A 17,764-nucleotide genomic window follows, 5' to 3' on the forward strand; every position below is an offset into this window, starting at 1 on the left:
AGTGATATATAAAATATCCATACTATATTCTGCCTTCCACCAAAACATGGGTTTAGATTTCAGTTCTAGCCTAAAGTTTAAACTTAACATTTAAATTCCAACTTACAGCTTTTCTTAAAAATCTCACATATTAAAATTGTGATAAGCTGCTTTTTGGCCAATGCATAGAGTGACCATATATATCATCCACAATGGGACATTTTGAGAGCAAAAGGGGGTGCTATTGATAATTACACTAGAGCAATGGACATAAATTGGAATTTATGTACTTATAAAGTATATATTTATAAGGTAATATTTCTATAAAGTTAATTTACATAGTTATTGTTATATAATTGCATACTTAAATAATAAATAATCATTTTTATTTTGTTTGGTTGGTTTTTTTTTTCTCCCCTGCATTCCCCCCACCCCCTATTTTGCTTGGTTTTAAAATGAAAAGAGCAATGTCAATTTTACCCAAGTTCAATTTTCAGTAGGTTTTCTTGCATCTAAGCATTCCAGCAAAACCTACTCAAATGTATTCAGAACTTTACAGTAAAGTCTGGTGCTCACAGCAAACTCCATTCAGTAAGAGCTTCATTACCTAAAATGGATACAATAAATTATTTCATAAAATCTGTTTTCATAAAGCAAGACAAAAACTGCCAACTCCTTTGGCAGCGGCTATTAGTATTTGTTGGGTGACTTCAGGCACTCTTTAATTCTATAAAGTTTACTGCCTGATTTGGGGTCTTGGTGGGGCCCCAAACAGACCATTTATCTTTTGTTTATGTTGCCTACATCCACATACTGTACAGTACAAAAACCTCACTGCCTTGGAAGTGTTACCTGTCTGCTCATCTATTTTACTCAGTTTAGTTAATTCAGCACCTAAAAAGCTACTGCTTGGAGTGAAAACTCTAAATGTAAGAAATCAAAACAACAATTAAAGGGGAACCACCGTTATCCAAACTTTTCTCTCTTTTTAAATACCTATAAGCATTGTTTGGCAGCATTGATAAAAAATCTTGTCTTGGTTGCTACCTTTTTCTAGAGGCCAAATTATGTTGGTCACTCTTTTTTTTTTTAATTTTATTATTATTTTTAAAATTTATTTATTTATTTATTTATTTTTGGCTGTGTTGGGTCTTCTTTTCTGTGCGAGGGCTTTCTCTAGTTGCGGCAAGCGGGGGCCACTCTTCATCGCGGTGCGCGGGCCTCTCACTATCGCGGCCTCTCTTGTTGCGGAGCACAGGCTCCAGACGCACAGGTTCAGTAGTTGTGGCTCACAGGCCCAGTTGCTCCGCGGCATGTGGGATCTTCCCAGACCAGGGCTCGAACCCGTGTCCCCTGCATTAGCAGCAGATTCTCAACCACTGCACCACCAGGGAAGCCCCGTTGGTCACTCTTTATGCTCCATGGCCAGATTTCCTAGAAAGACAACTGTCAATCACATATTTAAATGTTATGAACCAGCCACACAACCTCTCTCTGTGTTAGAGTTCTCCAGAGAAACAGAACCAATAGGATGGAGAGAGATGATAGATAGATAGATAGGGATCTACTTTAAGGAATTGGCTCATGCAATTGTGAGAGCTGGGAAGTCCAAAATCTGAAGGGTAGGCTGGCCATCTGGAGGCCCAGAGAAGAGCCAATGTTGCAGCTGAAGTCCAAAGGCAGACTGGAGGCAGAATTCCCTCTCCCTCAGGTGAGTCAGTGTTTTTCTGTTACAGCCTTCAATTGATTGGATGAGGCCCACCCACATTATGGAGGGTAATTTGCTTTACTCAAAGTCTATTGACTTAAATGTTACTCTCATCTAAAAATACCATCACAGCAACACCCAGACTAGTGTTTGACCAAATATCTGGGTACCATGACCTAGCCAAGTTGCACATAAAATTAACCATCACACTTGCCTCACACCATAGCGTGGAACTTGGGCCCTAGTCTAAAGGTCTTAGGCTTGGCAACCCCTGGGGGGCTGTGCCTCCAACAGAGGCAAGCCCAGGTCCCCAAACCCTGACAGTGGCTTGGCCATTTTACAGATGAGGAAACCAAGTCCTAGAAAAAGGTTCAGTGAATTGGCCCCAACAAGCCAAGGGTAGAGTTAGGACAAAAATCCAGCCTCACTGAATAGCTGTTCCCAGCTGTTTCTACAATTCTTGGCTCCACCAGGGCCTGAACTCAAGATTCATAGGGAATATTCTCATTTCACTTCCTTTTTGGAACATTAGAACCAAGTCTGAGTGCAGTCAAACCATAAACTCTGAAAAGAAAATCAAAGCGTCTCCTGGATGCACCTTCACTTTCCCATCCCCAACCCTCCTGTAATGCAGCGGACACACACACACCTGTCCACCGGGGACTTCTCTTTGAAAGTGCTTTATTCAACAAGATCTAAGTCAGGTGCTTTAAAACATATCAAAATGTTACAGAAATTCACAGCTCCCTACTGAGGACTTGCCAAGTTACATTAAGATACCTAAACACATCAGTTTATAACTTCAGAACCAAACATTGAACGAGGTCATGTACCATTGCTCGAAAAGCAAGTTATGATTAAGAAAAAAGATACTTCACAAAGCTAAATCAAGTGAGGAAACCCTTAAGAAACACTAGCAGTAACACACCAGAAACCATCAGCCTGGGAAACAGGTCTGCAATCGCCAGGGAGACTCCACAGGAAAACTGAGGCTCTCCTTTCACAGCTTGTCCATGTCTGGTGCCTGGCTATAACACAGGGGGCGCTGTCACCTCCCATGACAGGGTAAACACTGTCAATTCCCTATGAAAGAAGGGGTGCCACATTTGTCTTTATTTTTACCTCTCTAGGAGATCATTCCTCAACTCATCTGCCTCCAACAAGAATACTTTGTGTAAAACAATTTTCGTAGAGGCTTGACTCGAGAATTTGTACTGCTGCAACAGGTGTTCAAGGAGATCTCTGCCTCCTACCTTGGCCCTCACATCATGGTTTTGTCGCTATGAGGCACTGGAATTCCTTTGTTCGTATAGGAATTTCTCTTGGAGATGTATCTATGGCACCACGTTCTCTGTGCTACAGAGCTTTGAAATAGTTTTGTTTTTTAAAGAGAGTGTCTCTTTTCTTAAGAGAGCTTCCTGCCTTTCTCTGGTCCATTTCTCCTTCCAACCTCCTAACACTGAAATAACAGCCCAACTCCAAAGAAAAGAATTCTTGCCAAGACATGTTTGCATCAGAGTTTGTTTCTTGAGTGTTTTTGTTTGTTTTGGTCTTTATATCCTAAAGTCTTATCTACAGAGATGATAAAATGTCTTTATCTGGAGGTCCCTAGGACAGAGTATTGTTTTCTTTCTGGTAGAGAGGAGGGAAGGGTAAAAATATTTCTCCTTGAAGTCTCAGACCAAAACCTCAACCTCAGGGCTCAGCATTTGTCACAGGGGTAGGTGGCTAATCCGAGATCCTCCCACCTCAACCTCAACTCACAAAGTCCACAAGTCTGGAGACCAGTGTACACATTCCTCACCAGTTTGCACAGGCAAACCTATTGTTTGTGCTTTTCAATCCCTCCCCAAGGTAACCACTCCCCCTCCCCCCACAATTTAACTCCTCGCCTTCTCACTAATGTGATGATTAAGAATGTGACCTTGTGCTTAATTCCATCATCACCAGGGGGACTGGATCCCCTTCCCAACGATAAACTCAGGTTTTTCCTTCATTTGATCACCTTGTAACATAAGCCCCTGGAAAAAGACACAGATGTGGCTATGCCGTTTTTCACAAGTGAGGAAAAAACCTGTAAATTGGCCTTTTTTTTCTTCACACGATTTCAGGTTCATTGCACACAATTACATAAACCCACACAAATCAGTCCAGGAGTTCAAAGCTGCAAGGCCATGTGATACCAGTGAGAAAATCCAGCTCCACATCACAGCAGAGGGTCTCTATTTCAGTTGCTGCTATTTCAAAGAACCTTTCCAAAATTCCTGACTGGGTCATTAGTACGTGAGAAATGATTTCTAAACAGGCTGAGCCAAAATGGAAAAGTGCGGCCTGCATTAAGTGGAATGTATCATGTAAGATGCGATTTCCCCTCAATTCCACCCCAACCCCCCATCTCTAAAAAGCCAAGTCTACCTCAGTATCACTTTCTGAGAAAGTGATCTGGCAAATCTGACATTTTGCAACATTCCCATATTTACCACTATCATATTGCTAGTGCAAATTAAAGAGAACTTTGATAAACCAAAAACGGCTGTCCAATAAAAGTTAGCCATTAGTAATTTGCTTTGTGGAAAATTTTTTCCCTAGCCACTCAAGGAGGATTATTGGGGCCAACAAAGGCTTTGAACGTTCAAAATAAAAATAACCGGAAGAAAAGTTTTCCAAGTCATTTCTCAAATGCAAAACTCAGGAAGTATGTTTGCATTCACAAAACTGCTCTTTCCCATCTGTAACAAAGGAAGCCTCTCCCCGGGCCCCCATTTTTTTCTGTGCATTTTGCAGAAGCCCACTGAGGTGTATGATTGAGGCTAAGGCCCTCCAGATTTCCAGTCCATCCCCCACAGGGCTGGTGGCGCTCCCCCCAGAGGAGGTAAGCTTGCTAAGAGACCCTCAGCAAAATGCCAGGTAGCAGCATGCCATCTTCTTGAAAGTCAACAGTGAGACTACAGCTGTGAGCCATCTAAAGAGGCCACGGAAGCCACAGGGGCAGGTAGGGGGCAAGGGTGCCTGGGCAGGAACAGCTCTGCTGCAAAGGTCCACTGTCCTTGCAGGCACAGATCAGTGGCTCTTCTTTCCTCAACTGCCCAGCTCTCCAAACCTTCTTTGGAGAGGAGGTGGAGAAGAGATGGGGAGCTTCCCTACCACAACAAGGCTCAGTGTTAGGAGCTTCTGGCCTTTCTTGGTTGACCTCCACAGCCAGGCACCTGCTCCAAGCATCTATCTGTCACTCTTCAAACAGTATCAGTTGTACTGGAGCTGAGCTACCTGGCGATCTTACCAATGGGGGCCCAGAAGGACAGACTCTTCCTGCCCTTCCCCCTCCATTGGAGTCTCTCAAGATCACCCAAGTGGCTGCTCAGAGAAGCTGAGAGAGAAGCTCCATCCTATCTACACACTTTCATGGGGCAGCCCAAAAGGTATCCCTTAGCCCCACACTTGGTCAGTAGCAGGACAAGTCTTCATTCTTAGAGTCCATCTCCACACACAACGTGAGGGCAACTTGCAAGAATCCAGTGGTTGGAAAGTATTAAGCCTTGACCTTGCAAACGCAGGGCCTCAGCTCCAAGTGCAAGAAGACCACTGGATATGAAAATGGGCTGGGCTTACAGGCACCTGTCATTCTGCAAGGAGCCTCCACATTTCTCTAAGGAAGGAAACTTCCCAGCCATACAAGACGAGGCGCCATGTACAAACCAGTGAGGCCTGTTTCATAAGATACTTCTTTCAACTCAGGGAGGCCCCAAAGAGTCGGGGTCATCAGCTTGGCATGCTGAGACAAACATCAGGCTCCCCTATCTCCTAGAGGTAGCCAGGGAGGTGAGGGTGGAGGCAGAATCCATTCTTTACTGGCATCCACACAGATCATCACATATGTCCTTGTTATTTAAAACAATTGAAGTTTCCAGTGTAAAAACCTGTGGGCTTATTGCATCTACCCCACTGATGGTTTATTTTTTTCTTTCCATCAGAACTGCCCCAAGGGCATGGTTTGTTAATTTGTTAACTGCCAAGGATCTCACACTTGCAGATCCTTTCTAGGGATACAGGGAGAATAGCTATTAACATAAAAATACCCCAAATGGTGAGTTTGCTGGGCCCCCTTCCCCTTCTAAACACAAGCAGACATGTATGGCTGCTCCCTGGCACTTGAGGGGGGAAATCTTTTCTTCAACCTAAAACCCTTCAGATCGGTGACTCCTCTGATTTTCCTGCCCACAAGCAGAACATCTGCCAGCCTCATAGCACTTGTGCTGGCTGCTTGGAATTGAATTGCATGTGAATATATCATGTAGGCATGTGGATGTGTACCATGTGCACACACACGTGCACACACACATTTTGGGTTCTTCTTATAATAAAAACTGAAAGTCCTCGTGAGTGAAGGAAAGGAGCAGGGAAAGAAAGGTCAGGGAGTTGTCTGCTGGCTTCTCCATGGTGGTTTGGGAGCTGGAAAGGTTTGCATTTAAACGTTTCCATGGAAGGCGCCCAGCTTCCTGTGAGTCTTCTCAGGTCAACAATGCCCTCCATGGCGTCTGGATCCCCTCCTTGTGACTCAGATTGTTGCTGGGGTCTCGGCTATCTCCTCCAGCCTCTGCCGAATCATTAGCCGGAGCACGGTGTACCTGGGGACAGAACAGCTTCGGTGGAGAGCAGAAAGCAACACACTCCTTCTCATGACCCTCCCCCATCACTTGGGTCACAGTGTGGGCCAAGTGTCCCAACCCTTTGCTTCTCTCACTGGCCCACTCTTTTTTTTTTTTTTTTTAAAGATTTATTGATTGATTGATTGATTGATTGTTATGTTGGGTCTTCGTTTCTGTGCTGGGGCTTTCTCTAGTTGCAGCAAGCGGGGGCCACTCTTCATCGCGGTGCGTGGGCCTCTCACTATCGCGGCCTCTCTTGTTGCGGAGCACAGGCTCCAGACGCGCAGGCTCAGTAGTTGTGGCTCACGGGCCTAGTTGCTCCGCGGCATGTGGGATCTTCCCAGACCAGGGCTCGAACCCGTGTCCCCTGCATTAGCAGGCAGATTCTCAACCACTGCGCCACCAGGGAAGCCCCACTGGCCCACTCTTGAACCACTTCATTACTTGTGTTCATTTCCACAACAGGAGGAAAGGGACTGAAGATGCTCACTCCAAACTAATTATTTTACTATGATTAGAAAGTCTGGAGAAGAAGAATGAGAAGGTGAAATAACAAGAACAGTAATAAGGATTCCCTTTGTTGAGTGCTTACTATGCTCAAGGCACTATGCATAGAGTATCATATAATCTTCACCTAGGCTGGACCATATGAAATTGCCATTACTTTTACCATTTTGGGGGAGCCTACAAAAATGGCAACTTCATATGGTTCAATCTAATATCAGTATCTGCATTTTGCCAAAGACACTATAGCAACGACCAAGCATGGAGGTCCATGGCTTGGTGGTGAGTACGGTTTTTTCATCCCTTCCCTGAATTATGGTAATTCAGATACTGGAGTGGGCACTGTTATGCAGGGCTAACGTGGCTTTGCACTGCACAGCAAAACTATTTTTAAAGTTTGGCACATAGTAAGTGTTCAATAAATGTTAACTGCTATCATATTAGTTATTATCATCAACACAGAAAATGTAGCATTGACTTTAGTGGCAAAAAAAATCAATTTTTCTGCCATATCTATGAAACACAGCTCTACTTTATGACTAAACATGACAAAAAAATAACAAAATCCTCCCCAGAACGGAGTTTTAGTACTGGACTTTTCAACCCAAATGCAATTTCCAGAAGAGAAATGTTAAAAAGGGAGAAAGGATGTGAGGAAGGGATTTTAGGGTTACTCTACTCAGACAAATTTCCACTGCCGAGACAACCTTCCTGAAATCCTTGGAACAATTTTATGTCCCACATCAAAATGAGAAGTTGAACGAGAAGCAGAACGACCAACACACCGACGTTTCAAGTCCCCACCTGAGATCTGAGATCTGGCATTGCCAATGGGAAGCCCCCTGAACACAGTCCATACGACCCAGTCCCAGGCAGCAGCTCCTCACAGCCCCTGCAAGGCTCTTGAACAGAGACTCCTCTCACTGAGGCCACAGGAGAAACCCAACCAGCCACCCCAGGGGCTATGCTTACTTGCGCATCAGCTTCTTTACTTCCCGATCTTCTTCCTCTTGGAGCTTCTGAATGAAGCTTTTAAGGACAGGCATCTCAAACTTTATATACTGAGCCACCTGGGGAGGAAAAAGTAAGTCTGGGGTGCAAGACCCCTCCCAGCACTATTCTAATTTTTTTTGGCATCTCTCTCATATCAGGCACAAAGCCTTGGGAAATCTATTTCTGCACTAATCCGGGATTTCCTTAAAGGCAGGAGCCAAGCCTCATTCTTCTCAAGGCTGGTATAGAGTCTATGATGAAGATCACTTCATTTACATGATAACTTCTCATTTTTCATCTCATGTATCCAATCCATGAAAGGTGATGTCAAACATAGAAAAGCACGTTCTCTTGTCAGGCATTCAGAGAAGACCGGAACACATAATATTCAATAAACCTCTCTGCTCTCCCCTAAGAGAAATTAAGGAACCATCACTCAGAATGATGATTTGTGCCTCAAGGCTCAAACAGGCATCCAAATGTGAACTGCCTCCTGAGAGGCTATAAGCGTGGGGGTGGCTCCCAGGTGAGCTGAAGTTAAGCAGCCACTCTTCCTCCCTCACCAGAACCCTCAACCTGTTCTACCAACTCTTCTCTGTGGGAGAAGTATGTTTCTCCATGCTGTAAAGGGTGGGCTCAGCTATGTGACTTGCTCTGGCCAATGGAATGGGTGTGTGGATGTGATATACATTAAATCCAGGTGGGGGCTTCAAAGGAGCTTACATGGTTTCTTGCATTCCAGCCATCTGCCATGAGAAGCATACCTAGGTAGCCACTGCCTCTTGACCCTCGGTCTCTTAATAAGACATGCAATGTCGACCTGAGCTGAACCCACAATCTAAAGCAGAACCACTGCTACCAGCCTGCAGAATCCGGAGCAAGAAAGTAAATGTTTACTGTTGTAAGTGACTAAGACTTGGGGAAGTTTGTTGCTATAGCAAAAGCTATAAAATCACTGCTAACTTCTTGAAGTTGCTTGGAAAAGGTTTGCAGAAACTTTTCAGCCCTCTTAAGTACCGCAGAAAGCCTCAAGAAATTTATTCCTTCTATGGAAATCATTTCGTGCCTGAGCATTCTTCCAGTTAACTCCCACAGGGCACACCCTCAACCTAGCTTCTGCATTCATTTTCCTGGCCCCATGGTCATTACTGTTTCAAGAAAACCTGGTATTGAGAAATAGCAACAAAACAGGGCCTGGTCCTTGGCCAAAAAGCCAAGCTATACCCCAGTTGTAGTTTACCCAACAAAATCCCCCACCCTCCTGGGACAGACATCTGACTGAAAAGGGACTCACATCATAGGTGACTTCCTCCACCTGGTCCTTCTCCATAAGGAACACTTTGGAGACCTGCTCACATGGGCCCTGGAGGATCCGGGCAATCAGGGGGTAATCAGTGTTCTTCAGCTTCTGTTTCTCTGGAACCACACACAGCCAGAAGCAGCCCTGAGTTGCCTGAGGCCTTTCTCACCTTAAGTAGTTGTCAACTCAGGGGCCCAAATGGACCAGGCACCTCAGGAGATTTGGCCATACAAGTCAGGAGGCTGATTTGTAAATGAACAATTCAACAGTTCAAAGCAACTGTTGCCACTCCCCTACCCGTCAACAATACTTCCATGCCTCAAGCCCTTTGGAAGATGCTGCATTGGAGAATCTGGTTTTCTCTGTGCTTTGAGAAAATCCAGTTCTTTTTTTAATAGGCAGTTAGGTTTTAGGGTTAGTTTACTGACCATATATGGCATTCTCCGGTGGACTCATCCAGCGAGCTCACCAGCCTTGGAGGCAAACAACATTTGGAAGTTTCCAAAACCCAAGCAACAAGCAAATGAGGCAGAGATTTTTTTTTTTTAACTTGCTATTTTGAGTTAATTAAAAGTTTTAAGTATACTGTGTTCTTTATACTTACCACCACTGGTATGGACCACATACAAAGCAAACTCCTCCGCTGAGTTCTCAATCTGAATCAGGAAGGAGCAAAAGATACTTGCTGAAAGCATATATTTACATATCCTAACTGTGGCCATTTCTTCTTCTTGAACACTGCAAAGCTAAATAAATGATAGGCTCTTTTGAGGGGAGGGCTATTTATCTACAGCATTTAAAAGTGGTGAGGAAATGGGGGTGGTAACATTATCAATAATAATAGGTAATAAGAGCTAACATTTATTGCACCATGCCAGGCACAGTTCTAACAAACTCTACATGTTTTAACTCATCTAATACTCATGACAACCCAGAGAGAAATAAAATATTGCTTGCCATATCAGTAAACAAAGGATGTCACAGTCATCAGCAATTGCAGCCACCTCCGATGGTGAGCTGGTGAGCCCTGACAGGACTCAGGAAAGAAACAAAGAATACCTGCCATCTTGCAGCCATCAGACTGCAGCCACTCCCAACGGTGAGCCCTGAGGAAACTCAGGATGAGAAAACAGGATACTGGCCCCAGATAGCTAAGGTGTGTATCAAAGGAATGATTTCAGTGAGCCCAGACTCTTGCATCTTTCCATATGTAGGAAAATGCTAAATTCCTTAACTTGAGATATCTGATTTTCTTTAATTAACAATAATCTTTTGACATTCAGACTACCTGCCCTTTGTGACAAAACTCCTATGTATCCTAGCTCCCCCTTCCCCTCCTCGGAGCAGTTCTCTCAGGGTTACTTGAGATGCTGCCTTCTGGGCTTGAAGTCCTAAGAATATTTGCTGAATAAAACTCAACTTTTAGGTTGTGCAATTTTTTTTCAGTTGACACCAGTAATGGGGTCCTGTTAACCTCATTTTACAGATGGTGAGGCAGAAGCACAGGGAGCTTAAGTCACTTGTCCAACTCCTCCAACCAGCAGGTGATAGATAGAGATTCAAACCCAGAGCCTAGGCTTTAAACCACTAGGACACACTGGCTTCTATTAGAAATAAGAATACCTGGTTTCCAAAAGACTTAGAAGGGTATTGTGGGAAACATACAGAGCAACAGGACTTCAAAAACACTCATGCACTATAATTTTCACATCTATTGAAGGCTCATCAAAGTAGGTTCCCCAAATGCACAGAAGTCGATATGTGCATGGAGCCCTGAAGCAGTCATCAGGTCCGTTGTCCTTCTCTGGAGGTCCATAAAGCACCTGAGGGCAGGTGCTTCTCAGGCTTCAGTGGCACCAGAATCCCTGTAAGCCTTGTGGAACAGGTTCCCTGGCCTCATCTCCGAGTTTCCGCTTCAGTGGGTCTGATTTGGGGGAGAGGGAGGCCTGAGAACCTACTTTTCTAACAAGCTCCCAGGTGATGCTGATGTCGTGGGGTCTAAAGAACCTAAACCTTCTCTGCCCGGTGCCTCCCTTACCACACACTCTCCATAGCCCCCACCTCTACACTTCTGGGGGCCCCAAGGCACACATGTCACTGTCTGAGGCCAGCCAGCAGAGGGAACTTGCCTTAAATTTGTTGAGCAGCAACTTCAGGACCTGTGGAGTGGTCATGGTGCTGTTGATGCGGACATTGGTGATGGAGCCATAGGCCGGCGTGAACACTGACGTCTGTCAATAGAGGGGTCCAGCTCAGAGTGAGTGTACAGACAAGGATGGGGCACTAAAACCCAGGTGTCCTGGCCCTGTTACCTGGGGTAAAGGGACAGGGACAATGGCACTCAACCTGTGCTCCCTGAGAGTCCTCTGTCCCTTACAACGTAGAAGCATTGGGCTTTGATGTCAAGAAAGAGCCCTGGGCTTTGCCTAGCTCAGGAGCTCACGCCCACCCCACTGCAGGAGGCTTAAGGGGTCTGAGCTTGCCAAACGGCAGCGCTGAGGAGGGAAAGAGGACCAGATAAGGGAGGCACTCCCTCCAAATAAAGCACACACAAAGCCCCTTCTACTACAACTTCAACATGAGGAGGTCTGTGACCACTCTTCCATGATGCACTTGTTTCTGGGGCCAGATTCAAACCAAGCAGCAGGAAGGAAGGAGAGTCAGCTAGCTTGGGGTGGGGTGGGTGATCTGAGTTCTGCAGCTCTGTTTCAGGGCAGCCCTTAACTCACAGAGAAGTCAGGCCACATAGCAGCTGGAGGCACATGGTGCAGAAAGAGAGTAACACGTGGATGGGGGGGTTTCTGATGAGGGCTGTTTGTGGGGTCATCTCGCATCTCACCCACTGAGACAGGAAGAAAGGGGGCAGGGCACAACCATTAATAACACAGCCATTAAGAACAGGATACCACAAAAACTGGTTAGAACCTACTAGGCCCAAGATGGCAGAAGATTTGACTTCCAGTAGACCTTCACCTCATTATACACTCATTGTAATACATTAGCATCTAAATGACACACCCACAGGTGCAACGACAGTTCCGAGGTCAACCATAAAAGGCCAAAAAGTGGGTGGTGGCCCAATTCATGGAAATCCCCACCCCTTCTCCAAGATAGTTATAATACTCCTCCCACTTATTAGCCTGTGAAATTACCCAGCCCATAAAAATGAATCACCCCCACAGCCCAGGGCTGCTCTCATATTCCCGAACGACCCATTGCCTTGGGGCCACCGGACTCACCCAAGACCTGGGACGTGACCATCCTCTTGCACCCCATTTTTTCCTACAACACCATCATCTCGGAGGGCTACTGATCCGGAGGCCCTTATCTCTCTCAGAGCCAGCAGAGCCTGCAGCCCACTCATGACCCAAAGACTGAGCGGCTTCCCAGGAGTCTGCAGCCCTGAGGTGGCAGCTGCCCAGGAAGGGGTCTTGCCCCCACTGGGGCTGGCCCTTGCCCCCTGCCACCCTATCGCCTCTACCTTATGGTTGTAGAAATGGCCGTTGATGGAGAAGCGGTGGCGTCTGATTCGCCGCTGGTCGCTGGGTGTCCTCACATTGCCACGACGACGTACCCCAACATCACTGCGTGTGCGCATCAGTTGTGGGGTGTCTTCCTGCAGGGACTTCAGGCCCCTGGAGTCTGAGAGGGAAGGGGAAGATGAGCTCTGTCTGCCTGGACCTGGGATGTGGCAGTGTGCACAGAGTACCCTCTTCCTGACCAATGCTACAGCACCTACAGCTTTCTCAAAAATGTATTTTATAAAAACAGTATTTCCTGCTGGGGGAAAAACATGATGCATAATTTACCAAGAAGCAATACAGTGACAAAGTTCAGAGCACAGACTTTAGAGCCAGACTCCTAGGTTCAAACCCCAGCTCCACCACTGTCATTGTAGGGGAGCAAAACTTGCTACCCCAAAATGTCTCTGGCATGCTGAAAACAATCAAGCCCCAAAAGACTGATAAATGAAATATAGTCTGCTATATCAGTAAACAAAGGATATCACGGTCATCAGAGATTGCAGCCACAGGCGATGGTGAGCCGGTTAGCTCTAAGGGGACTCAGGACGGAAAAGAATACCTGCCATCTAGCAGCCATCAGACTGCAGCCACTCCCCACGGTGACCCCTGAGGAAACTCGAGGTGAAAACACAGGATACTGGCCCCAGATAGCTGAGGTTCATATCAAAGTAATGATTTCAATGAGCCCAGACTCTTGCATCTTCCCATACACAGAAAAGAGCTAAATTCCTTAACTTGGGATATCTGGTTTTCTTTAATAAACAATAATCTTTTGACATTCAAACTACCTGCCCTTTGTTGAAAAACTCCTACGTATCCTAGCTCCCCCTTTGCCTCCTCAGAGCAGTTCTCTCAGGGTTACTTGAGATGCTACCTTCCAGGCTTGAAGTCCTAAGAATATTCGCCGAATAAAACATAACTCTAAACTTTTAGGTTGTGAACAATTTTTCAGTCAAAAAGACTCAGGAAGAAACTCTGCCTTTTCCCCTAACTGCCTGAAGAATTTAGATAGCGGGCTTATTACTGGACTAGAGTTATCACCAGAGACATCTGCAAAGAATATGGGCTAAATGTGGTGAGGGAAACTCTTAGAGATCAGAGTCCACCCTGTGTCACACTGTCTTTGCAGGCCCAGCAAACATTTGTTTACCAAACGTTTGCTTTTCCATCTCCATGTGAATTGCCTTCCTCTCCTGAAGTCCCAAACCACTACCCCCAACATCCTCTTTTGTCTTTAGCTGAAGATGGTAGTTAAGGTGAGGGCATCAGCCATTTTGGTGAGTTACTCAGTTTTTCTGGGTCTCTCCCATGTATACATGTTATTAAACTTTTGTTTGATTTTCTCCTGTTAATCTGTCTCATGTCAATTTAATTCTTAGACCAGCCAGAAGAACCTAGAAGGTAGAGAAAAATGTCTTCCTTCCCAACACCATATATCACTAACTCTCTGTGCCTCAGTTTCCTCATCTATACAGTGGGGATAATAATAGCATCCACCTCACGAGATTGTTGTGAGGGTTTAAATAAGTTAATTCATTTAAAGTGCTTAGAACAATGTCTGCACAAGATAAGCACGATATAAGGACTTGCAAGATAATTTCGAACTGACAATATCTATTAAAATTGCAAATGCACATAGCCTCAGATCCAGAAATTCGATTTCAAAGAATCCTACAGACACTGAGAAATGTGTGAAATGATACGTGTATAAGGACACTGTCTACACTTTTGTTTGTCTGAAAGACTAAAGACGACTTAAATGTTTATCAATAGGGAGCAATTAAATTATCATTTTTTTCATACAATGTAATACTGCAGAGCTGTAAAGAATGCAGAAGTTCTCCATGGGTTTGTATGGAACAATCCTCAAGACAAACTAATAGAAACGGGATGTGCAAAATGCAGCCACTTACATAAAAAGGGGAAGAAAAGAAATGACATCCAACCATTAAGCTTTGTTGGTGTGTATTTCTTTGTGTTTGCAAAGAGTACCTTGGGAAGAATGCCTTCAGTTTGCTTCTAGGGAGGGAAACTCAGTGGGTGGATGAGATGGGAAACTTTCAATTCTTTTTAATAAGTTTTGAATCTTGAACCATGTGAATTTTGTTTTCAAAAACTAAGTAACAGTGTACAACATCATCACAACAGTCTTCACACAGTCGGCCCCAAACTAGAGGATCCTCCCACCATGCATGTACCTGTGGGACTTGATGTCTGATCACTCTCAGGCAGGGCATCCACCTCTGAGATTGGAATGTTGGGCATGGTGAGGGGCTTGAGGATGGTGCTGGTGAGCAGAAAACAAACAAAAGATTCAGCCCCTGCAGAAGAACGCCCCCAGTCCCACCCCACCCCACTTGTACAAAGGGAGCACTTGGCCTGTGCAAGCCTGGGTACCAGCACACAGCAGGTGACAAAGGACATGGTGGGCTATGCTGAGTGTCTCATGAGGCTGGTCCAGCTCCTGGGCTAAGCACTGGGCAGGGAAGGGGAGTTCTGGAGGGAGAAAATGCTTGTTCCCGGTATTTGCAGCAACATGAAGTCCAGGACAGAGAACAACAAAGAACACCTGTGTGGTGCCTATGCTGAGTTTCTAAGCACGTACAAATTCTATAGCTTATTTAGAAAACCCTAATAATGGTCACTTATTTCTAGGGACAAGATCCTAGTTCAGACCCACTTCTGTTGGAGGAATAACTCAGAAATTGCTTCTGCCATCTAACAGGAATGGAAAATAATAGGTTGGCTGCTACAAGAGTCAGGGCAGCTTTGGAAGTGGCACTGATGGCAGTGTTCTCAGGGTTGCTGGAGAAAGGGTCACAAGCAGGCAATCTGAGTTGAGACCTGGTATTGCTACGATAGCTGGAAAATAACTCCTCAAAGCCTAAAAGAACAGTGGAAGCAGCTCAGAGAAACACACCCAAAATCAACAGAGGATTTGGCCAGAAAGGAGAATAATATTTAACCAATTAGGACCATCCCATGGTGAGAAGAATGCAGGTGCCCTGGTGAAACAAAGCAGAACCCTGTGGGGGCTTCCCAGGAACAGACCCCTGTATCCCCCTCCTCTTGTTTGTAAAAAAGCTTTAACCTCCTAGGCCTTCCCTGAGTTCCAAAGAACAAATTTAATCAGAGAAGTGAGAAAATGCAGAAACTAAGGAAAACAGTCAAGCAAGACAAAATATTGATAATAATAGTTTAGCCAAAAAACAAAGTCAAGGACTTTAGTTCCTCCTCAAGGGCTATAGATAGTATCCTGAGCCATGTCCATGAGTTGCTTTGCAGATACTGAAAGTATCTTCTAACACCAGGTGTAAGAAGTTAACTGCATTCTGACCACAAGCAGGTAAACCCCAAACCCCTTGGAACCAGATGATGTTGACTCCTGAAATACCACCCAATTACCTCACCAGCAATTAATCAGAAGAGCATCTACCACCCTGCGACCCTCTCCCTCACCTTGCCTTTAAAAACTCTCCGATGAAAGACATTGGAGAGTTCAGGTCTTTTGAGCATTAACTGCCTGGACTCCTTGCTTGGACCTGCAATAAACGCAGCACTTTCCTTCACCACAACCCGGTGTCAGTAAATTGGCTTTACTGCACGTAGATGAGCAGACCCAAGTGTGGTTTGGTAACACTGGGACTCAGCAGAGATAGGATAATTTTGTTTCTTTTTTTTTTTTTGGTCACATGTGGCTTGAGGGATCTTAGTTCTGAGACTGAGGATTGAACCTGGGCCCTCTGCAATGAGAATGCAGAGTCCTAATCACTGGACCACCAGGGAAATCCCAAGGGATGCTAATTTTAAGGGAAGACAATTTAAAATTGAAAATCTGAAAGAACTGCCTATTGTATTATAACCTGTGGGCTTCTGAGCCCCAGAATGAAACTGAGCAGAGCCTCTCAGGAATGGTGAACATTTGGCACCCATAGCAGCCACTTCCCACTCCCTTGTCCAAAGCACTCTTTATTGCCAAAGCAGAAACTGGTCTCAGCATGCTTCTTAACACAGTGGTTCAGGCATTCACTTTATTATAGCAGGCACTGGGATAACATTATTTACCATTCCTGAAAACTCTCTCAAAGTATTTGCAGGTTTCAGGAACCAACCAAGACCAGTTTGATGCCATAGGGAATGGAAAAGAAACAAGTGTACAGTGTGAAAGACCCCTTAGTAGGCCAGCCAAAGGTCACATGGTCAAGTGGAATTTTAAAAATCATCTCACTTAGGGAATGGAATGTAACACCCCAGGGCCTGGGCTGGGGCTGTGGAAAGGGTTTGGCCCACTCGAAACCAAATACAGAGAAAGTGCAGAAAACAAAGCAGAGTATGAAACCGGCAAAGTTAGATGAAACCAGAGAACCTTGATTGGACACCCTTGCGCTGATGGGACAGGCAAAGATTTTCCTCCTTAAATTCCCTTGGAAAGAAACCAGATCAGTAACAGGCTTTGGCCACATTGTAGGTTTCTCTCAACTTTAGCAAAGAATAGATTTGGCTGTGGAGTTTAACAAAATGTTCAACGGGGTCAACAGAGAGGGCTTGGTTCTTATTTAAAACAGAAAAAAACATCACTGTGGTTTTGGCTGAGAGGTTGGCGCACTCCACCCACGCTCTGGCCCCAAGGCATTCAGTATCAGCAAAGTTTAGGATGGAACAAGGGATAGTCACTTGATCCTAAAAACTGAAGTCCCAGAAAGACAGTAAAGAGGGTGTGCCTTACTAGATGCATTGAACTACTCATCTGGCTACAGGGAGGAACAGGCTTAGTCTTCACAGACCTTCCAGTGGGAACCCAGGAGAGGGGACCTCTCAAGACCATCACGCCACCACCCAACTCCAGGTGTGGCCTGAAGGAAGCAGTCCTTGCTTGGCTGGCTTGGACAGGACCTGACATTCTTTTTCCTCTTCCAGGTTCCCCTCAGACACAGAGAGCTTTGGACAGAAGTTTTGAGCCCTAAATGTCTCTGGGGTGGGGTCGTTCTATGAGGAGTGGTCCTAGTGGGGAGGATGCTGGGGCATCAGGTGTCCTGTCGGAAATCTGCAGACTGGGCCTGGCTGGCCACTACAATACCCCTCAGAGACTAGGGGTCTCCACGAGGGAAGG

General features: G+C 45.3%; 1 protein-coding gene across 4 annotated transcripts in view; it reads right to left on the reverse strand.

Moving 5' to 3' along the window:
• Window positions 1-1,180: 1,180 nt before the first annotated feature.
• The window catches only part of RASSF2 (Ras association domain family member 2), a 42,394-nt gene continuing 25,810 nt past the window's right edge, over window positions 1,181-17,764 (reverse strand). The window contains exons 6-12 of one of the 4 annotated variants that reach the window (XM_061207765.1): window positions 14,853-14,941; window positions 12,612-12,772; window positions 11,260-11,361; window positions 9,735-9,786; window positions 9,125-9,246; window positions 7,810-7,907; window positions 1,181-1,413 (exon numbers count right to left, since the gene is read on the reverse strand). In XM_061207765.1, coding sequence (XP_061063748.1) covers window positions 1,392-1,413; window positions 7,810-7,907; window positions 9,125-9,246; window positions 9,735-9,786; window positions 11,260-11,361; window positions 12,612-12,772; window positions 14,853-14,941 — 646 coding nt within the window. In that variant the 3' untranslated portion in view covers window positions 1,181-1,391. Of the gene's footprint in view, window positions 1,414-2,462; window positions 6,313-6,764; window positions 6,857-7,809; window positions 7,908-9,124; window positions 9,247-9,734; window positions 9,787-11,259; window positions 11,362-12,611; window positions 12,773-14,852; window positions 14,942-17,764 lie in introns of those variants that run through there. The other 3 variants (XM_061207763.1, XM_061207764.1, XM_061207766.1) reach the window with 3 other exon arrangements.

Source organism: Eubalaena glacialis, chromosome 13 (genome assembly GCF_028564815.1).
Source record: "Eubalaena glacialis isolate mEubGla1 chromosome 13, mEubGla1.1.hap2.+ XY, whole genome shotgun sequence".
Taxonomy (NCBI): domain Eukaryota; kingdom Metazoa; phylum Chordata; class Mammalia; order Artiodactyla; family Balaenidae; genus Eubalaena; species Eubalaena glacialis.